The sequence below is a fragment of the Pristiophorus japonicus genome, chromosome 5 (genome assembly GCF_044704955.1).
Source record: "Pristiophorus japonicus isolate sPriJap1 chromosome 5, sPriJap1.hap1, whole genome shotgun sequence".
NCBI lineage: Eukaryota > Metazoa > Chordata > Chondrichthyes > Pristiophoridae > Pristiophorus > Pristiophorus japonicus.
This window is the reverse complement of record NC_091981.1, coordinates 242,579,064-242,601,782: the sequence shown is the minus strand read 5'-3', so window position 1 is coordinate 242,601,782 and position 22,719 is coordinate 242,579,064. Positions and strand designations below refer to the sequence as shown.

General features: G+C 49.3%; 1 protein-coding gene across 4 annotated transcripts in view; it reads right to left on the bottom strand.

Moving 5' to 3' along the window:
• Positions 1-3,206: 3,206 nt before the first annotated feature.
• Positions 3,207-22,719, bottom strand: part of acbd5a (acyl-CoA binding domain containing 5a) — a 118,509-nt gene continuing 98,996 nt past the window's right edge. For all 4 annotated transcript variants that reach the window (XM_070881466.1, XM_070881468.1, XM_070881469.1 and 1 more), the window contains 6 exons: positions 18,216-18,322; positions 9,098-9,335; positions 5,903-6,102; positions 5,265-5,315; positions 4,810-4,919; positions 3,207-4,717 (listed from right to left, as the gene is read on the bottom strand). In XM_070881466.1, coding sequence (XP_070737567.1) covers positions 4,705-4,717; positions 4,810-4,919; positions 5,265-5,315; positions 5,903-6,102; positions 9,098-9,335; positions 18,216-18,322 — 719 coding nt within the window. In that variant the 3' untranslated portion in view covers positions 3,207-4,704. The remainder of the gene's footprint in view (positions 4,718-4,809; positions 4,920-5,264; positions 5,316-5,902; positions 6,103-9,097; positions 9,336-18,215; positions 18,323-22,719) is intronic.

Below are 22,719 nucleotides of genomic sequence, written 5' to 3'. Positions count from 1 at the left end.
GGGGGGGGGGGAGAAGAGTCGGGGGGGGGGGAGAAGAGTCGGGGGGGGGGGAGAAGAGTCGGGGGGGGGGAGAAGAGTCGGGGGGGGGGAGAAGAGTCGGGGGGGGGAGAAGAGTCGGGGGGGGAGAAGAGTCGGGGGGGGGAAGAAGAGTCGGGGGGGGGAAGAAGAGTCGGGGGGGGAAGAAGAGTCGGGGGGGGGAGAAGAGTCGGGGGGGGGAGAAGAGTCGGGGGGGGGGGGGAGAAGAGTCGGGGGGGGGGGGGAGAAGAGTCGGGGGGGGAGAAGAGTCGGGGGGGGGGGGGGAGAAGAGTCGGGGGGGGGGGGAGAAGAGTCGGGGGGGGGGGGAGAAGAGTCGGGGGGGGGGGGAGAAGAGTCGGGGGGGGGGGGAGAAGAGTCGGGGGGAGAAGAGTCGGGGGGGGAGAAGAGTCGGGGGGGGAGAAGAGTCGGGGGGGAGAAGAGTCGTGGGGGGAGAAGAGTCGTGGGGGGAGAAGAGTCGTGGGGGGGGGGTGGGGAGAGAAGAGTCGTGTTGGGGGGGGAGAGAGAAGAGTCGTGTTGGGGGGGGGGGGGGGAGAGAGAAGAGTCGTGTTGGGGGGGGGGGAGGAGAAGAGTCGTGTTGGGGGGGGGAGGAGAGAAGAGTCGTGGGGGGGGGGGGGAGAGAAGAGTCGTGGGGGGGGGGGGGAGAGAAGAGTCGTGTTGGGGGGGGGGGAGAGGAGTGAAGAGTCGTGGGGGGGGGGGGGGGGAAGAGAGAAGAGTCGTGGGGGGGGGGGGGAGGAGAAGAGTCGTGTGGGGGGGGGAGGAGAGAGAAGAGTCGTGTTGGGGGGGGGAGGAGAAGAGTCGTGTGGGGGGGGGGGAGAGAAGAGTCGTGTTGGGGGGGGGGAGGAGAAGAGTCGTGTGGGGGGGGGGGAGGAGAAGAGTCGTGTGGGGGGGGGGGGAGGAGAAGAGTCGTGTGGGGGGGGGGGAGAGAAGAGTCGTGTGGGGGGGGGGAGGGAGAGAAGAGTAGTGTGGGGGGGGGAGAAGAGAGAGAGAGTCGGGGGGGGAAAGGAGAGAGAAAGAGTCGGGGGGGGAGAAAGAGTCGGGGGGGGAGAAAGAGAGTCGGGGGGGGAGAAAGAGAGTCGGGGGGGGAGAGAGAGTGAGTTGGGGGGGGGGAGAAAGAGTCGGGGGGGGAGAAAGAGAGTCGGGGGGGGAGAGAGAGTGAGTTGGGGGGGGGAGGAGAAGAGTCGTGTGGGGGGGGGGGGAGGAGAAGAGTCGTGTGGGGGGGGGGAGGAGAAGAGTCGTGTGGGGGGGGGGGAGAGAAGAGTCGTGTGGGGGGGGGAGGGAGAGAAGAGTAGTGTGGGGGGGGAGAAGAGAGAGAGAGTCGGGGGGGGAAAGGAGAGAGAAAGAGTCGGGGGGGGGGAGAAAGAGAGTCGGGGGGGAGAGAGAGTGAGTTGGGGGGGGGAGAAAGAGTCGGGGGGGGGAGAAAGAGAGTCGGGGGGGGAGAGAGAGTGAGTTGGGGAGGGGGAGAAAGAGTCGGGGGGGGGAGAGAGTCGGGGGGGGGAGAGAGTCGGGGGGGGGAGAGAGAGTGAGTTGGGGGGGGGGGAGAAAGAGTCGGGGGGGGGAGAAAGAGAGTCGGGGGGGGAGAGAGAGTGAGTTGGGGGGGGGAGAAAGAGTGGGAGGGGGGAGAAAGAGTCGGGGGGGGGAGAGAGTGAGTTGGGGGGGGGAGAAAGAGTTGGGGGGGGGGGAGAAAGAGTTGGGAGGGGGGAGAAAGAGAGCGAGAGAGAGAAACAAGAGTTGGTGGGGGTGGAAGAAAGAAAGAGTCGGTGGGGGCGGGTGGTGGAGAGAAAAAAAAAAAGAGAAAGACAATCCGAAGGTGGTGGAGGGAAGAGAGAATCGGGGCCATATCCACATTCCCCTTATCCACCTTGTTCATTACATCCTCAAAGAACTCCAATAAATTTGTCAAACATGATTTCCCCTTCATAAAACCATGCTGACTATGCTTGACTGTATTCTGTTTTTCCAAATGTCCTGCTACTGCTTCCTTAGTAATGCACTCCTGCATTTTTCCAACAACGGATGTTAGGCTAACTGGTCTATAGTTTCCTGCTATCTGTCTGCCTCCTTTTTTTACAATAGGTGTGTTACATTTGCAGTTTTCCAATCCACTTGGTCCTCCAGATACCAGGGATTTTGGTAGATTATAACCAATGCATCCACGATCTCTGCAGCCACTTCATTAACAGTCTAGGATGCAAGCCATTAGTTCCAGTGGAGTTGTCCACCTTTAGTCCCATTATTTTAGAGTACTTTTTCTTTCGTGATAGTTTTAAGTTCCTTCCTCCCTATAATAGCTCCTTGATTAGCCATTATTGGGATGTTAATGTTTTCTACTGTGATGATCGAAACAAAATATTTGTTCAAAGTCTCTGCCATTACCCTGTTGTCCCGTTATTAATTCCCCAGTCTTATGCTCAGAGCAACGTTTACTTTAGCTACTCTCTTCCTTTTTATATATCTGTAGAAGCTCTTACTGTTTTTACATTTCTTACTAGCTTACTCTCAATCTATCTGTCCTCTATTTTATTTATATATATATATATATATATATATATAAAAATAATGAGATCATTTATTAATCCTGTCTCATTAAGATACCCTGCTCCCTGGTTGGTTCTGCAACATACTGTTCAAGGAACTATGAACTCTATCTCAAGGCTACCTTGGCCAATTTGATTTGTCCAATCAATATGATTAAAATTGCCCATGATTATTGCCGTACCTTTCTTACAAGCTTTAAAGCCTACATGAGCCCTTTTATGCCATCACAACCACAACTGCTCACTATAGTCTAGGTGTGGCCTGATCAGAGCAATGTAGAGTTTCAAAAGGGCTTCTGGGGGTGAGAATATAGTGCCCAATAGCCTATTTACTTTGTTGATTGTGTTACCCTTTTTTCACATCAAGAAATCAAATAACACTCATCACGCTGAATATTTGGATTAGCTACATCTGTATATGTTAACTATTTCTTTAATATTTTGAGAATTTCCATAACTGATGCAACAGGCCTAGAAATTATCTGAAATACATTGTAGAGACAGAAGTTGTAGGGAGAACAGATGTCCAAGCTCAAAATTAGGCATTAATTTGTTGTGACTTTACATACTCTCAAACAATACTTGTCATTGTGCTCTCAACTTCATTTTTCTATAAAGAAATACAAAAACACAGCATTTCCAGCAAAAAGATTTATTTGTGGCTCATATGATAAAAATATCATAGTCTATCATGCTTAAAGCCATAATCTGTGACTTTGTTCATGCTTACAACTGTTTTCTTAAACAGGGGCCTGAGGTTTTAGCAGAACTCTAATAATAGTCATAAAAATGGTTATAATATTGTGTGCTTTAATAAACTGGCTATCTTATAACTCATTTTAATTTAAAATAAGTAGTATTAAATTTCTATTAGATAACCTTCCATATGAGATTTGTCTCCTACAATCTGCAATTGAAAAATATTGCACGTGCTTTCATATAGTCTATAATTTGTACAGCTATTAACAGCATGGATATGAGTAGACGTCACAGTTGACAATTATATATAAATTGAAGTTACATGCATTAGGAAGGACATGTCAACACTGTATCCAATGGATGCGTCTCAGTACATTAGAAGTCTCTGGTTACATAATCTCAATAATTTTGCCAAATATTCCAGCAAAAATGCTGAAGATAAAGCAATTTCTATGTCTAATATATATGGCTTGTTGCTAAACAATAAAAAGTCGTAACACAAAGACCAAAATACCCGTCTAACAGGTCATTCAAAGGAACTGATCAATGGGTCAAACCACTCCATTCAATTACAACAATCAGGGTGGATATGACTGTTTGGCAGCCGTATGTGCGTGTAAATGCCAGTGTGAATCCTGTGAGTTACTGCCCATATAAAGGAAAGAAAGGACTTGCATTGAAACAGTGCCTGATCACTCAGTATGTCCCAAATTTCTTTTTAAGCAATGGATTTTTTTTTTTTTTAAAAAAGAGTATAGTCACTGTTATGCTGACAAACACAGCAAGATCCCACAAACAGCAACTTGATAAATAATCAGATAATCTGTTCTGGTAGTGTTGGTCGAAAGGGAATATTAGCCAAGACATGGAGAACTCACGATTCTTTAAAAAAAAATGTCTTGCAATAAAAATTTGAAATCCTTGGTTCATTGATGCCTTGCTAGTCAGGAATTTGGTCAAAAGTACTGTAAGGTGCAACATTGTTAGTGACTGATTTCTCGCCACAAGCACCATAGGGGAAAAAAATAGAAACATACTCAATTGATAAATCTATAATTTCCCATTTTTCATCCAAAATCTATTTTAGCTATACCTCAAGCAGTTACAGAGGCTTGCATTCAGTCAGATACAGGGTTTACTATTATGATAGTATAGTGTTGTTACATAAATTAAAAAATCAGGACAATATAACTTAAATAATTATTAAATTCACAATGAATGTAATTGTTTGGTTCAAGTATCAGTAGTGTCATAGTATTTAGTTATGTACAGTTGCATTCATGGTGGCTTTAAAGCAAAATGCACATAATTGGACTATGTTAAAGGTAAAATGCCACTGAATGCACAAATGGAAACCATCTCGTCAGACCATCTATGCTCTCCAATTTTATGAGTCTGCAGTCTTAACAGTGCCTTTGCAATCCCAGATGGATGCCTAATTTGGTTTTCTGGAATTAGAGACAGAAATAAGAAAAAAATCATTCTACTTGCAGTCATTTCTATAAATGAGTAGAGATCAAAAGAATTTATTTAAAATTACCTCTTCCTTCTTTGAAAATACAAATGTACCAATAACTGGACAATAAAAGGCCAAAGAATTGCAAATGCTATAGTATGGCCAGACACATCAAAAGGCCACCAGGATGGTCCCTGGATGGGAAAAACACACATACCAAATGATATCTTTCAGCACTGAAACTTTGAAACACAGCAGATATTTAGACATCTTTCTCAAAAATTATTTTTTTTAAATTATACATGACACCCAAGCTTTGAAGAATCAATATGACATTGTGTAGTGCCTGGTTGTATAAATTAAGGCAAATATAAATTACTAAATGAAAATGTCACCATGAAGGATCATTAAGGTTCTTATTCATGGACACGTGTGTTGAGAAAATGGAATAATGCAGACCAAAGTTTACAAACTTAATACTGCTGCCTTATAAATTCCTCAATGATTTACAATTGTTTTTATCACATTAAAATAATTACCTTAACACCTGCACCATGTGTAAAATTTGATTGGGCATTTTCTGACTTGGCCTGTAAGAAAGCAAATTTTGTAACTGCTCTGAATGATTACTGTAAATGTAAGCCAGAGTGGTGAGGATAATCAAAATAAGTCTTACAGATGCTACTTTTTAATGGCAATTCCAATTATTGATTCACATCATGTCAAACTAATTAAGCCCAAATTAGTTTTCGTATTCATACTGAGACTCTCCTGCATTTTCCCTTCACCTTTTATGCGTTTTTGTTGATTTTAAAAATAAAACAGCACTGAGCCATATCTGCCCATACCATGGCCCCTCAACCCACCCCACCCTCCCCTGGCTTCTGCCAATATGGTTCTGTAATTGCAATTTGCCTATTTTCTCTCTCCATGTGGAGAAACACAAACATCTCAGCACTTCCACTGATGGCCTGGGTAAGACGAGGAAAGCATCCCTGTGCAAATCCATGTCCTACTCGCCATCCTTAGTTCACCACAATAGAACGTCAATACCCATGGGACTGCATCATGTGATCCTGCATCACAGAACCTATAATCATGAATAGGAAGCATATGATTAAATACAGCAGGTAGAGAGCTATTATTGACCGTTAAGTTTATTGTGATTAGCTCTTACCTGAGAAGCAGTCACTGCTTCCAACACATGAAGCCGTTCCAACACACTCTGCATATCTTTCTGGAGCCTGATGAGTGCTACTGTGATCTGTTCATGCACATTGCCTTTTTGTGCCTGTTCTGATCCCCTTCGTTCCCCATCACCACCATTACCCAGCTGTGTGATCTGAAAACCATCTCCTGAATGCTGTATCCGATTACCTACAAGATAACAGGAACACCTTCTATCTTCACAGTCATACAGGGCAAACACGCTGCCGTGAAACGCCCCCGCCAGTTGCACCATGCGTGTCCACCTGTCCTTCGTGGAAAAGTTTTTCAGAAAAAAACCCTTTTGACCACAAGGCCATAAAGCAGTGGTCGGCACGTAACGTCCTGGACGCCCTACGAAAGGAGAGGGTGGACCCTATCGGGTGGTTCCCCGAGCAGACTGTCGAACTCGTCTGGCAGAACGTCTCATCGCCAGAGCTTTCACACAAGCACCAAGACGTAGCTTGGTTGGCGGTGAGGAGGGCCCTACCCGTCAGATCCTTCATGCACAGCCGGGGTTTCAGAGACACGGCACTCTGCCCCAGAGTCTGCTGTGGTGCGGACGAGACTGTCATCCATCTCTTTCGGGATTTCCCCTTTGCAAGGCAGGTCTGGATGGAGATGCAGTGGTTGCTGTTAAGGTTCATCCCAAGCAGCTCCGTAACACAGGACTCTGTGCTCTACGGGCTGTTCCCAGGGACACACACCGAGACAGACATCATCTGCTGCTGGAGGGCCATCAACTCAGTGAAAGATGCACTTTGGTATTGCCGAAACTTGCTAGTCTTCCAGAGCAAGGAGATGTCCACGTCTGCGTGTTGCAGACTGGTGCAATCAAAGATCCAGGATTACGTGCTGAGGGACGCTCTAAAAATTGGTGCAGTCACCACAAAGGCACGGTGGGGAAAAGCCACAGTTTAAAGCCCTTCCGCCACAGTAAACCCAGGGGGTGGAATCAGTATTAAACTCCCCTCGGGCTGTACTTGTAAACTTTTTGTATACATAGAGCACCATGATCTGAAAAAACCTATATAGTGCCATGTATAATGCAAGTTCTGTTTAGTAATGTATGTTGCAAAGAAATGTAACTGTACCCTCACCCATTCCGTGTACGGTATAGTGCCAGATGCAACGTAATTTAATGACTGTATTGCAATGTATCCTGGATTGTACTGAAATGTACCTCAAAATGTAAAGCAAGCAAATGTATTGAACGGAACTGCCGTCAGCATCCAAATGTATTGTATGGAATTGCTGACCGCATCCAAATGTACTGAACTGCCTTCCAATGTACTGTGCAAATTTTTATATGAATGAAGTATATTTTGAAATTTAAAAAAAAATACGGGGCAAACACATTAACTGTTCAGAAAGACCAATGGTTACTGTCAGAAAATGCTGGAAATCTCAGCGGGTCAGGCAGCATCTGTGGAGAGAAAGCAAAGTTAACGTTTCGGTTTGGTGACCCTTCGTCAGAACTGGAGTGTGTTCGGAAAGAACACATTCTTAATTCTTAACAAACACTGAAAGGGGGAGGGAAGAACAAATGGGAAGGTCTGTAATAGGGTGGAAGGCAGGAGAGATGAGAAAGAGAAAACGGATGATGGGCCAAATTGAAATGGTAACGCCAAGAGTTAGAAAAACATTAGTCAAGATAAGGTGTGAATGGCAGAATGACGACTAGCTGGTCATCGACCCGAAACGTTAACTCTGTTTCTCTCCACAGATGCTGCCTGACCTGCTGAGATTTCCAGCATTTTCTGTTTTATTCCAGATTCCAGCATCCACAGTATTTTGCTTTTGTGTTACAAATACGTGGTGTTCTAGGAAAATTAAATTCAATGGTAAAGGCATTCAGAGCCAAGAAGGTTAAGGGGTGGCCTGATTGATGTTGCCAAGATTATGGAAGATTATGATCAGGCAAATCACGATGGATTGTTTCCATTGGTAAACAAAATTGTAACGAGATATAATTATTACAAAAATTAACAGGAGTGGTTAGAGAAAAATCTGTTTACAGTCATTAAAGCGCAGAACACAAATAATTGAAAATGGAATTGGATAGCTGCTTGCAAAATAGTAAAAGGAGATGCGGAGCAAGAAAGAGAGTGGGATTACACTAGGTGGCTCGTGGAGCAAATTTTTTTTTTTAAATCAATTTTTGAATGTGGATGTCGCTGGCAAGGCTGACATTTATTGGCCATCCCTAGTTGCCCTTGATAAGGTGCTGGTGAGCTGCCATCCGCTGCAGTTTGTGCGGTGAAGGTGTTCCCACAATGCTCGTTAGGGAGGGAGTTCCAGGATTTTGACCCAGTGCTAATGAATGAACACCAATATAAGAGGGTTGTGGGAGTTTGGAACTCACTGCCTGAAAGGGTGGCAAAGGCAGAAACCCTCACGACATTTAAAAAGTGCATCTGCGCACCCGAAGTGCTGAAACCTAAAGGGTTACGGACCAAGAGCTGGAAAGTGGAATTAGGCTGGATAGCCTCTTGTTGGCCGGTGCGGACACGATGGGCTGAAATGGCCTCTTTCCGTGCTGTAAACTTCTATGATCCTATGTCCAAGTCAGGATGATGTATGATTTGGTGATGTGTTCCCATGCTCCTGCTGCCCTTGGTGGTGGAAGCAATAGCTTTAGGAGATGCTGCTGAAGAAATTACACCTCTGAAGTTACTTGGGATGCCTTTCTACATTAAAGGGTGCTATATAAATGCAAATTATTGATGGGTCAATCTGTGGTATATCTTTATTTCATTAATTTCTCTTATTTCCATTTATTTATTGTGATGCTTCTCAGCCGTTTCTCATTGCTTTAGTTGTAACACCGTGTTTACTATATAGCATTACTATGACATCTTATGCTAAGAGTTCTGAGGAATGGATGTAATCAAGAACCCAATTTACTATTTTATCAATGGGGGATGGGGGGGGGGGAGGGATTGTACTCATTTCCTCCCTTTTACTTTTGGTCTCCCTACATTGCTCGAGCACGATGTGGAAGCCAACTATAGATTAAGTGAAGAGTGCCAGGGAGTGGGTCTTCAGCCTGCTACAGCAGAGAAACGTTTTTTAAAAAACCCACAAAACTCCTGAAGAAAACAAACTCTTTGGGACATTGTGGCAATGCTTCAACTAAAGGCTTCCTTTGCAATCAAAAACATACCTCTCCCTCTCCTGGGCCCATGAAACTCAGTTATTTTGCTGGTTATCTTCTCTTTGCGAGGTCCACTTCCGCCTGACTTTGTATCTTCACCACCATGCGTAACACTTCCTTCTTTTAGGGAATATTCCAACTCAGTTTTGCAAATGTGTGTTTCTCCTAATAGCTGACTGTGGTCAAATTCTGAGATTAGCAGAGAACTGTTAAAATTCTCTCTGCCACGGCAGGCAGCTCCTGAAATCTACAAAAATAAAGTAAAACATCATGTTTACTTGATAAGATTAAAATGATTACTTAAGCAATATTCATTCATGTGTGAGTATATTTAAGTAAAATTACGCTGTACCCCAAGATAGTTTTTTTAATTCTCAAGTGATTAGTAACTTTGGCCCCAAGTTTCCACATGATTTGCTCCTGATTTTTAGGAGCAACTGGTATAGAACGGAGTATCTTAGAAATCGGAATTCTCGTCATTTAGTTTGCTCCAGTTCTAGTCAGTTAGAACAGTTTCACTTTGGAACAGAATTTTTTTTTCAAAAGGGGGCGTGTCCGGCCACTTACGCCTGTTTTCAAAGTTTCGTCAGTGAAAACTTACTCCAAACTAACTTAGAATGGAGTAAGTGAAGATTTTTGTACGCTCGAAAAAACCTTGTCTACACTTTAGAAAATCAGGCGTAGGTTACAAATCAGGTATAGGGAATGGGGGGGGGGGGGGGGTGAGGAGGGGTTTAAAGGGAAGTTTACAAACATTAAACACTTCAGCTTTACAAATAAAGAGTCATCATCAATAATAAATGATAAATACATCAAGAAATCAATCAAAAAAAATTAATAAGAAATAATGTTTTTTTTAAATCAATAAATAAAACATTTTCTACTTACCGACTGCAGCACCGGGAGCCCTCCAACAGCGTGCTGGGATGCCCCCTCACCCCAGTGTGTGCCTATCTCTCTGTGTCTGTGTGTGTGTCTCTCACTCTCTGTCTGTCGCTGTCAGAAACACAGACACTGAGGGGAGGGGGGGAGCAGGGGGAGGGGAGGGGGGAAAGGAGATGGGGGTGGGGGGGGGGGAGAAAGGAGATGGGGGTGGGGGGGGGGAAAGAGATGGGGGTGGGGGGGGAAAGGAGATGGGGGTGGGGGGGGAAAGGAGATGGGGGTGGGGGGGGGAAAGGAGATGGGGGTGGGGGGGGGAAAGGAGATGGGGGTGGGGGGGGAGAAAGGAGATGGGGGTGGGGGGGGGAAGGAGATGGGGGTGGGGGGGGGAAGGAGATGGGGGTGGGGGGGGGAAGGAGATGGGGGTGGGGGGGGGGGAAGGAGATGGGGGTGGGGGGGGTGAAGGAGGTGGGGGTGGGGGGGTGAAGGAGATGGAGGTGGGGGTGGGGGGGTGAAGGAGATGGGGGTGGGGGTGGGGGGGTGAAGGAGATGGGGGTGGGGGTGGGGGTGGGGGGGTGAAGGAGATGGGGGTGGGGGTGGGGGTGGGGGGGTGAAGGAGATGGGGGTGGGGGGGGTGGGGGTGGGGGGGGAAAGGAGATGGGGGTGGGTGGGGAAAGGAGATGGGGGTGGGGAAAGGAGATGGGGGTGGGTGGGGAAAGGAGATGGGGGTGGGTGGGGAAAGGAGATGGGGGTGGGTGGGGAAAGGAGATGGGGGTGGGTGGGGAAAGGAGATGGGGGTGGGTGGGGAAAGGAGATGGGGGTGGGTGGGGAAAGGAGATGGGGGTGGGTGGGGAAAGGAGATGGGGGGGGGAGAAAGGAGATGGGGGGGGAGAAAGGAGATGGGGGGGGAGAAAGGAGATGGGGGGGAGAAAGGAGATGGGGGGGGAGAAAGGAGATGGGGGGGGGAGAAAGGAGATGGGGGGGGAGAAAGGAGATGGGGGGGGAGAAAGGAGATGGGGGGGGAGAAAGGAGATGGGGGGGGAGAAAGGAGATGGGGGGGGAGAAAGGAGATGGGGGGGGAGAAAGGAGATGGGGGGGGAGAAAGGAGATGGGGGGGGAGAAAGGAGATGGGGGGGGAGAAAGGAGATGGGGGGGGAGAAAGGAGATGGGGGGGGAGAAAGGAGATGGGGGGGGAGAAAGGAGATGGGGGGGAGAAGGAGATGGGGGGAGAAAGGAGATGGGGGGGAGAAAAGGAGATGGGGGGGTAAAGGAGATGGGGGGGTAAAGGAGATGGGGGGGTAAAGGAGATGGGGGGGTAAAGGAGATGGGGGGTAAAGGAGATGGGGGGTAAAGGAGATGGGGGGTAAAGGAGATGGGGGGTAAAGGAGATGGGGGGTAAAGGAGATGGGGGGTAAAGGAGATGGGGGGTAAAGGAGATGGGGGGTAAAGGAGATGGGGGGGTAAAGGAAATGGGGGGGTAAAGGAGATGGGGGGGTAAAGGAGATGGGGGGGTAAAGGAGATGGAGGTGTAAAGGAGATGGGGGGGTAAAGGAGATGGGGGGGTAAAGGAGATGGGGGGGTAAAGGAGATGGGGGGGTAAAGGAGATGGGGGGGTAAAGGAGATGGGGGGGTAAAGGAGATGGGGGGGTAAAGGAGATGGGGGGGAAAAAGGAGATTAAGGAAAGGAGATGGGGGGGGAAAGGAGAAGGAGATGGGGGGAAGGAAAGGAGGAGAAGGGGGAAGGAGGCTGAACGGGCCGGGCCCGAGACTTTGGGCAGGGCCTTTACAGGTAGGTGGCGTTGGGTCGGGTAGGGTCGGGTCGGGTCGGGGGGAGCGTGGGTCGGGGGGGAGGGAGGGAGAGGGAGGTCAGGTCGGATCCAGTCCGGGGGGGGAGGGAGGTCAGGTCGGATCCAGTCCGGGGGGGGGGGGGAGAAGCGGGAGTCAGGTCCGGTCCTGGGGCAGGGGGGGGGGGCGGTGGGGAGAAGCGGTAGTCGGGTCCGGTCTGGAGGCGGGGGGGGGGCGGGAAGCGGGAGTCGAGTTGGGTCGGGAGGAAGCAGGAGCTGGGCGTGGTGGGAGCCTTATTCACGCAGCCCCAGTGAGGCCATTCGGCCAGGGCTAGGGGCTGCGTGCTTCGGGCCCCTCCCACACAGTTTCGGGCGCCTGGAGCTACTGCACTTGCGCGCCCACTGTTTTCAGCGCAGGGACCTGGCTCCACCCCCTACAGTTCGTGCTGCGCTGCGCCAAGGGCCAGAGGACCTGCAGGGAGGTGGAGAATCTGGAGGGATTTTTTTTTTTTAAAAAGGCGCACAAAACGGGCGTCCAGGTCAGGACTGCGCCGTTCTAGGCGCGGCTCGAAACTTGTGCCCTTTAATTCTCAAATGATTAGTAACATATTACTTTTACAAAATGAAGAATGTTGTTACTCATTTATGACTATTAAAAATAATTTACTAACATGCACAGTCAGGAGGTTTCTGCTACAGGTGATGGTGAAGTTACATGAGTTTGGTTAGGCGGTAACAGCAGAGGTGATAGCAATAAGGGGGATTCCTGCATTAACAACAAAATCATTTACTATACTTCAGTTTGTCAATATTTTCTGCTTACGTGATATTTCTATCAACCACTCAAATTATCATGAAGCATAATTACCACAAATTATTTACGTGGAAGAAAATCAAAAGTTCAAAATAGCAATTTAAAAAAAAAATCACACACAATGTGGATTTATAACTAAAGTATCACTGTAGGTTTTCGCCTTACAAATTAATTGTGGTGGGAATTTTAGAAGCACTTTCTGGAAAGAAACACTCAGTATCACATCTGTACCATGAATATTTTTGTGGATTTTCCCTGTTCAGAAACATTAGTGCTGGGAAATGAAATACTTCCACTTTCTGCATCCGGTGTCAGCTCCCTCTACTTTGTCAAACAGACTTTAAGCCCAATTCCAGAAGAGTTTACAGCACTAATCGGATTTAGCTTCTGCTTAGAAAACCAGTCATCCCAAGGATGCAGTATTTATTTTTAAGCAATTAAGTTAAAGTGAGCAATATGTGATTGCAAACTCCAGGACTGTCACTTGCATAGAAGAGAAAAAGATTGTAAATTTAATGGCAGTTTTGTACTGACAAATATTGCCCATGAAGAATTAGGTCTAGACTACTTGATCTCAATTCATGAACTTAGAGTTGGCAGAGATGGGTGACTTCCAACCCATTTCAGCTTAAAAATCATTCTATGAGGGCGGGTGATTGAACATGAGAGCAGGAGGGGGAGCGAGAGGGAGACAGATAGAGCGAGAGAGAGAAATCGAGACAGATAAAGAGGAGAGAGAGCGCATGAGAGAGAGCGAGAGACATCATAGAACTTTATCATGGTAATTTAAAGCACAGGAGGCCATTCTACCCATCATGTCTGTGCTGGCACATATGAAGATACAGTGAGAGAGAGATAGAGCTGAATTAATTATAAAACAGCTAGGTGAATCATAAAGTGGCTAATAGAAAGCAGAAGGCCCTCGTTGTAAAAGAATAAAGCAGAGGTGAGGGCAGGGAGAAAGAGTACTAGATTTCTACACAGGTGTGTTATGGAACCTCCCATGTTTGTAGTATTAATAAATTATATGGAGACATGCATTTCATAATTCAAATATTTACAGGCAACACCAAAATATGTAACTTGGTGACCAATGCACAGGTTAAAGCATTGAAATGTATCTGGAAAAATAAGAGACTTGTCCAATATTGGTCATCTGATCTTCAAAAAACCAAACAGGTTCAAAGAGAGACATGGATTATTCTGTAACTGAGCAACACGAGGATAGTAGGACAGAATACAGGTTGGTTCTTAGCAAAAGAAACAAAAGGAGGCATGATCCATGACTTTCTTATTCTAAGGGTATGAATAACACAGTATATATCAATGATGTAGACTTCAATGTAGGGGGAATGATTAGGAAGTTTGCAGAGGATATAAAAATTGGCCGTATGGTTGATAGTGAGGAAGAAAACTCTCGACTGCAGGAAGATATCAATGGACAGGTCAGGTCAGGTGGGCAGAACAGTGGCAAATGGAATTCAATCCGGAGAAGTGAGAGGTACTGCATTTGGGAAGGGCAGACAAGGCAAGGGAATATACAACAACAACAACTTGTATTTATATAGCACCTTTAACGTAGTAAAACATCCCAAGGCACATCACAGGAGTATAAGAAGAAAATATTTGACACCGAGGCAGACAAAAAGCAGGACACTATAGACCAGTTAGCCTAACATTTTCCCAACCACAGATGTTAGAGTCCATTACTAAAGAAGCAGTAGCAGGACATTTGGAAAAGCAAAATTCGGTCAGGCAGAGTCAGCATGGATTTATGAAGGGGAAGTCATGTTTGACAAATTTGCTGGAATTTTTTGAGGATGTAACGAACAGGGTGGATAAAGGGGAACCAGTGGATGTGGTGTATTTGGACTTCCAGAAGGCATTTGACAAGGTGCCACATAAAAGGTTACTGCACAAGATAAAAGATCACGGGGTTGAGGTAATATATTAACATAGAGGATTGGCTAACAAGCAGAGAGTCAGGATAAATGATTCATTCTTGGGTTGGCAATTAGTAACCAGTGGGGTGCCGCAGGGATCAGTGCTGGGACTCCAACTATTTACAATCTATATTAACTACTTGGAAGAAGGGACCGAGTGTAACGTAGCCAAGTTTGCTGACGATACAAAGATGGGAGGAAAAGCAGTGTGAGGAGGACACAAAAAATTTGCAAAAGGACAGACAGGTTAAGTGAGTGGGCAAAAATTTGGCGTATATGGAGTATAATGTTGGAAAGTGTGAGGTCATGCACTTTGGCAGAAAAAAAATCAAAGAACAAGTTATTATTTAAATGGAGAAAGATTGCAAAGTGCTGCAGTACAGCAGGACCTGGGGGTACTTGTGCATGAAACACAAAAGGTTAGTAGGCAGGTACAGCAAGTTATTAGGAAGGCCAATGGAACCTTGGCCTTTATTGCAAAGGGGCTGGAGTATAAAAGCAGGGAAGTCTTGCTACAGTTATACAGGATATTGGTGAGGCCACACCTGGAATACTGCGTGCAGTTTTGATTTCCATATTTACGAAAGGATTTACTTGCTTTGGAGGCAGTACAGAGAAGGTTCACTAGGTTGATTCCGGAGATGAGGGGGTTAACTTATGAGGAAAGGTTGAGTAGGTTTGGGCTTCTACTCATTGGAATTTAGAAAAATGAGAGGTGATCTTATCGAAACGTATAAGATTATGAGGGGGCTTGACAAGTGGATGTTTCCACTGATGGGGGAGACTAGAACTAGAGGGCATAATCTTAGAATAAAACTGAGATGAGGAGAAATTTCTTCTTCTCAGGAGGGTTGTGGAACTCACTGCCTCAGAGAGCTGTGGAAGCTGGGACATTGAATAAATTTAAGACAGAAATAAAGAGTTTCTTAAACAATAGGGAATAAGGGGTTATGGAGAGCGGGCAGGGAAGTGGACCAGAGTCCATGATCGGATCAGCCACGATCATTAAATGGTGGAGCAGGTTCGAGGGGCTGTATGGCCTACACCTGCTCCTATTATGTTCTTATAAGGGGAAATTAGGGCAGGCTTGGTCAAAGATGTAGGTTTTAAAGAGTGTCTTGAAGGAGGAAAGAGGGGCGGGGAGGGTTAGGAAGGGAATTCCAGAGCTTCGGGCCTAGGCAACAGAAGGCACGACCACCAATAGGTGAATGATTATAATCAGGGATGCTCAAGAGAGCAGAATTAAAGGAATGCAGATATCTTGAGAAGGTTGTGGGGCTGGAGGAGATTACAGAGATAGGGAGGGGCGAGTCCATGGAGGGATTTGAAAACAAGGATGAGAATTTTGAAATCGAAGCATTGCTTGGCTGGGAGCCAATGTAGGTCAGCGAGCACAGGGGCGATGGGTGAACGGGACTTGGTGTGAGTTGGGACAAGAGCAGCCACGTTTTGGATGACAAATTTAATTAGGGTAGAATGTGGGAGGCCAGCCAGGAGTGCATTGGAACAGTCAAGTCTAGAGGTAACAAAGGCATGGATGAGAGTTTCAGCAGTGGATGAGCAGAGGCAAGGGCGGGAACGTTACAGAGGTGGAAATAGGCAGTCTTAATTATGCCATAGATATGTGGTCGGAAGCTCACTTCAGGGCCAAATATGAACCAAGGTTGCGAACAGTGCGGTTTAGCCTCAGATATTAGGGAGAGGGATGCAGTCAGTGGCTAGGGAACAGGGTTTGTGGCAGGGACTGAAAACAATGGCTTCGATCCTAATTAGAGACAATTTCTGCTCATCCAGAACTGGATGTCGGACAAGCAGTCTGACAATTTAGAGATCGTGGAGGGGTCAAGAGAAGTGATGGTGAGGTAGAGCTGAGTGTCATCAGCATTCATGTGGAAACTGACGTCGTGCTTTCGGATGATGTCACCAACGGGCAGCATGTAGATGAAAAATAGAAGGGGGCCAAGGATAGATCCTTGGGGGACACCAGAAGTAACAATGTGGGAGCAGGAAGAGAAGCCCTTGCAGGTGCTAACACGGGCCCGACGGGCCGAATGGCCTTCTTCCGTGCTGTAACCATTCTACGATTCCATGAGGTGATTCTCTGGCTACAATTAGATAGTTAAGAATGGAACCAGGTGGACGATGGTGGAGAGGTGTTGGAGGAGGATGGCGTGGTCAACTGCATCAAAGACTGCAGACAAGTCAAGAAGGACGACGAGGGATAGTTTACCTTTGTCACAATCACAAAGGATGTCATTTATGACTTTGATAAGAGCCGTTTGATGGAGTTGCAGGAAAGATGGGCATGGATTTGGGAGGTGGCAACACATTCAAGGACTTTGGAGAGGAAGGGGAGGTGGGAGGTTGGAGATGGGGTGGGAGGTTGGAGATGGGGTGGGAGGTTGGAGATGGGGCGGGAGGTTGGAGATGGGGCGGTAGTTTGCAAGGATGGAGCGGGTCAAGGATTGTTTTTTTTGAGAGGGGTGATATATAATAAATACGGAGAAGTGTAGGGGAGCAGAGAGACCTTCGAGTGCACATCCACAGATCCCTGAAGGTAGCACGACAGGTAGATGAGGTAGTTAAGCCAGCATACGGGATACGTTCCTTCATCAGCCGAGGTATAGAATACAAGAGCAGGGAGGATATGCTTGAATTACATAAAACACTAGTTAGGCCACAGCTAGAGTACTGCATACTGTTCTGGTCAACACATTACAGGAAAGATGTGATTGCACTCGAGAGACTACAGAGATTTCAGAGGATGTTGACAAGACTGAAGAATTTTAGCTATGAGGAAATATTGGATAGGCTGGGGTTGTTTTTTTTGGAATAGAGGAGGCTGAGGGGAAACTTAATTGAGCTGTATAACATTATGAGGGGCCTAGATCGAGTACATAGGAAGGATCTATTTCCCTTAGCAGAGAAGTCAATAACCAGGGGGCATAGATTTAAAGTAAATGGTAAAAAGATTAAAAGGAGAGTTGAGGAGAACTTTTTTCACCCAGAGGGTGGACAGGGGTTGGTGGGGGGGGGCGGTCTGGAACTCACTGCCTGAAAGGGTGGTAGAGGCAGAAACCCTCGTTGTATTTAAAAAGTACTTGGATATGCACTTGAAGTGTTGTAACCTACAGGGCTACGGACCAAGAGCTGGAAAGTGGGATTAGGCTGGATAGCTCTTTTTCGGCCAGCATAGACACTATGGTCAAATGGTCTCCTCCTGTGCCATAAATTTCTTTAATTCTAATATGGGTGTAACCAGGCTGTTTGATTTTGATTTTCAGCCTAGAGAACAAAACTAGAAACACAAGGATTTCTCCATACCAATAGAAGATGTAGGCGATAAACACTGATCAAAAGTAGTTAATGCCATATTTTCTTCTTCAAAAACAGCTAGAAAATGTCTGTCTATGAAAGGAACTGAAGATTATCAGGCCAATATATGGATCTATGATCTAATATTCTATACCCCGACTGCTTCATTCTTATTTTAACCACCGCGATGCCATCTGTTTAGAGTAATGTTGAAGGATATTGCTCAGGACATCAATTAGCACAACTTCATGATATTTTGAACCTTACATTGTCTGATGGAAGGAACGCACAAATATTTTTTCTGTTCAATTTTTCTTTAGTGAAAACAAAGTAAAGGTTATATAAACTGCATGGCTTTAAACCTTTGAGTGCTGTTCTCTATCATGGTTTACCTCTTCAAGTCCCAGCTGTTCCATTGAATCGCAATATACTTCACTGTCTGAATCGCTTGTGACATGCTGAACTCCTGAATGCTCACCAACTTGGTTTTCCACTCCATCTGTAAAATTAAAAGGTTGAATAAAATGAGCCTCAAGTAGTAAGTAAGATGTCAACAAGTTGAGGCAACCAATGCACGATAGAAAAACTTAACCAAACACTATCAAATGAAATGTCTCATACAAAATGGTAGGATTTTGAAATTATTAATGCAAACTACAGGGTTAATTCTTTAAAAAAAAGTGGAAATATGTCTGTTTAAATTTTTTTTAATGAATCTGTTGATTATATTGACAAAGTTGATGCAATTTATTACTGTATAGGTACTTTCTTAAATTAAAATGCATTTCACGGTTGGTTTTCTTCGTGTAGTCTATTAGATTAGTTTTTTAAAGCAGAGATCAATTTCAGGAACATGCAATATATATGCTGATGTTGCTAACCTCGGGGCATTGCCCCTTCATCAATTAATATCCAGGTGAAGAGTAAAGGCCCAGATTGTAGGACATTAACAGGGTTGAAAGTGATGATGATGATGAAAGTGTAGAAAGGATGAAGTAAAGCAAGAAGCATTGGTTAGGCAACACTAAGAATGGATTTTAAAAAAGAGTGTAGGTTATAGGAGCGAAGGAGAAGGAAGAGAGACTAAGGAAATAAGCAGTTTCAAGGACCTGGAAAACAAGGACTCAATGTGTTGAGTGTTCAGTCTGGATTTTAACACAGTGAGGATGCAGGAAGTGGGAAGCTTGTGTATGGCAATATATTAAGAGCTCAGGAAGACCAAGAAAGAGGAATCATAGTACACCATCAATAAAATAAAAGGCTGTGACAGAGAAAGAAGTCAGGAGACAAGAGGCAAGAAGCAGCAAATCAGCCACGAATTTGAGAGTGTTACCCGAAGAGACTTCAGATTTGGGAACAGTATTCAAACCTTTGGACTTGAACCGGATAAGAGAAGGACTGGTGGCTTTGCTCACAGGCCGACAGCATGGTTGTGATGTTTGTCTGTCAACCTGACCCGTACGTTTAAGGCCAAAGTTTTAAATAGATAAATACAGATCATTTTAGTTACATATAAAAACTGCTGAGGTCAATGAGAGAGCACTTGGAAATGCTTCTAATTTTCAGGCTCCGGTTCAAACAACAACACCGCCACCCCCCACCCAAAAGGAGGAAAAAAGTCAGAGACACAAAACAAAGCATAGCATCTGGTGTGATGGACATGGCTAGACCAAAGAAGTTTGATGTGAGGAGGGAAAAAAGGTTCGACATGAAAGATATACTTCAGCAATGGTAGAGTTATGGAAGTTCGGAGGAAATAATGAAGGTAAGAATTCGAAGTACAAGTTGAACCACTCTTATCCGGGACTCCCTTATCCGGTACCACTCCTCGTCTGGCACCATTCCGGGCCACCGGGTGACGCTTGCGCAGAACTCCAACCGCCCCCCCTTCCACCCCCAGGTTACCCATTCTGTTTTTAGGCACAACGGTGATACCTCTTCCTTTATGATTTAATTAAATCATTCACCTAAACAGAAAATTAACACACTTACAAAGAGGAAAGTGATCAGCAGTAACAGAAACCCCCTCAACCTAGAACACCTCGGGGCCCGCTCGGTCCGCCAACCCTGCAAGGCCTCCGACCACATCCCCCTCTCTTTCCACCCCCGCCCCACATCCCACTCCCCCTCCCCCTCCCCATCCCCCACATCCCACTCCCCCTCCCCATCCCCCACATCCCACTCCCCCCCCACATCCCACTCCCCCTCCCCATCCCCCACATCCCACTCCCCCCCCCCACATACACACCCCCCTCTTCACCTCCCCCACCCATACCCCGCCTTCCCACCTCCCATCCATCCCCCCACATCTCTCTCTCTCCCCGCCCTCTTCCCCCCCCACCCCTTCCCCTTCTCCCCACCTCCCATCTCTCTCTCTTCCCCCCCTCCTCCTCCCCTTCTCTCCACCCGCCTCCCCTCCCCTCCTCTACCCCCGCCTCCCCTCCCCTCTTCTCCCCCCGCCTCCACCTCCTCCCACCTCCCCTCTTCTCCCCCTCCCCCCACCTCCCCTCTTCTCCCCCCACTTCCCCTCTACTCCCCCTCACCCCGCCTCCTCCTCCCCCCACCTCCCGTCTTCTCCCCCTCCCCTCACCTCCCGTCTTCTCCCCCTCCCCCACAATCTCCCCTCCCCTCCCCCACAATCTCCCCTCCCCCTCCCCCCCAACTCCACATCTCCCCACCCCCCCCCTCCCTCCCCTCCCAACACCCTCCCTCCTCTCTCCCCTCCCCCTCTCCCCCCCCACCTCCTCTCTCCCCTCCCCCTCTCCCTCAACATCTCCCCCCCAAATCCTCCTCCTCCTCCCCTCCCCCTCTCCCTCTCCCTCAACATCTCCCCCCCAACTCCTCCTCCTCCCCCCACATCCTCCCCCAACATCTCCTCCTCCCCCAACATCTCCCCCCCCACCCCACCCCCCCACCCCCACTCCCCCCCCACCCCTCACCACACCCACCCCACCCCTACTCCCACCCCACCCCCTCCCCAACCCCCCCCACCTCCTCCCCCAACCGCAACCCCCCCACCCACCTCCTCCCCCAACCCCAACCCCCCCCACCTCCTCCCCCAACCCCAACCCCCCCCCCACCTCCTCTCCCAACCCCAACCCCCCCCCCCACCTCCTCTCCCAACCCCAACCCAACCCCAACCCCCCCCCACCTCCTCCCCCAACTCCAACCCCCCCCCCACCCCCAACCCCAAACCCCCCCACCTCCTCCCCCAACCCCAACCCCCCCCCCACCTCCTCCCCCAACCCCAATCCCCCCCACCTCCTCCCCCAACCCCAACCCCCCCCACCTCCTCCCCCAACCCCAAACCCCCCCCACCTCCTCCCCCAACCCCAAACCCCCCCACATCTCCCCCCCGCACCTCCTCCCCCAACATCTCCCCCCCCCCGCACCTCCTCCCCCAACATCTCCCCCCCCCGCACCTCCTCCCCCAACATCTCCCCCCCCCCGCACCTCCTCCCCCAACATCTCCCCCCCCCCCGCACCTCCTCCCCCAACATCTCCCCCCCCCGCACCTCCTCCCCCAACATCTCCCCCCCCCGCACCTCCTCCCCCAACATCTCCCCCCCCCCGCACCTCCTCCCCCAACATCTCCCCCCCCGCACCTCCTCCCCCAACATCTCCCCCCCCCCGCACCTCCTCCCCCAACATCTCCCCCCGCCGCACCTCCTCCCCCAACATCTCCCCCCCCCGCACCTCCTCCCCCAACATCTCCCCCCCCCGCACCTCCTCCCCCAACATCTCCCCCCCCCCCGCACCTCCTCCCCCAACATCTCCCCCCCCCCGCACCTCCTCCCCCAACATCTCCCCCCCCCCGCACCTCCTCCCCCAACATCTCCCCCCCCCGCACCTCCTCCCCCAACATCTCCCCCCCCCCGCACCTCCTCCCCCAACATCTCCCCCCCCCCGCACCTCCTCCCCCAACATCTCCCCCCCCCGCACCTCCTCCCCCAACATCTCCCCCCACCCCGCACCTCCTCCCCCAACATCCCCCCCCCCGCACCTCCTCCCCCCCCCACCTCCCCCCCCCCACCGCACCTCCTCCCCCCCCCCACCTCCAACATCTCCCCCCCCCATCATCTCCCCCCACCCCGCACCTCCTCCCCCAACATCCCCCCCCCCGCACCTCCTCCCCCCCCCCACCTCCTCCCCCCCCACCTCCAACATCTCCCCCCACCATCTCCCCCCCCCCCACCATCTCCCCCCCCCACCATCTCCCCCCCCCGACCTCCAACATCTCCCCCCCCCGCACCTCCTCCCCCCCCACCTCCAACATCTCCCCCCCCCAACATCTCCCCCCACCCCGCACCTCCTCCCCCAACATCCCCCCCCCGCACCTCCTCCCCCCCCCCACCTCCTCCCCCCCCCACCTCCAACATCTCCCCCCACCATCTTCCCCCCCCCCCCCACCATCTCCCCCCCCCCCACCTCCACCTCCCCCCCCCCACCTCCACCATCTCCCCCCCCCGCACCTCCTCCCCCCCCCCCGCACCTCCTCCCCCCCCACCTCCAACATCTCCCCCCCCCAACATCTCCCCCCACCCCGCACCTCCTCCCCCAACATCCCCCCCCCCGCACCTCCTCCCCCCCCACCTCCAACATCTCCCCCCACCATCTCCCCCCCCCCCCACCATCTCCCCCCCACCATCTCCCCCCCCCCCACCTCCACCTCCCCCCCCCCCACCTCCACCTCCCCCCCCCTCCACCTCCCCCCCCATCTCCCCCCCCCCCCCAACCATCTCCCCCCCCCACCCACCATCTCCCCCCCCCCCCACACCATCTCCCCCCCCCCCACACCATCTCCCCCCCCCCCCCCACACCATCTCCCCCCCCCCCCCACACCATCTCCCCCCCCCCCCACACCATCTCCCCCCCCCCCCCCACACCATCTCCCCC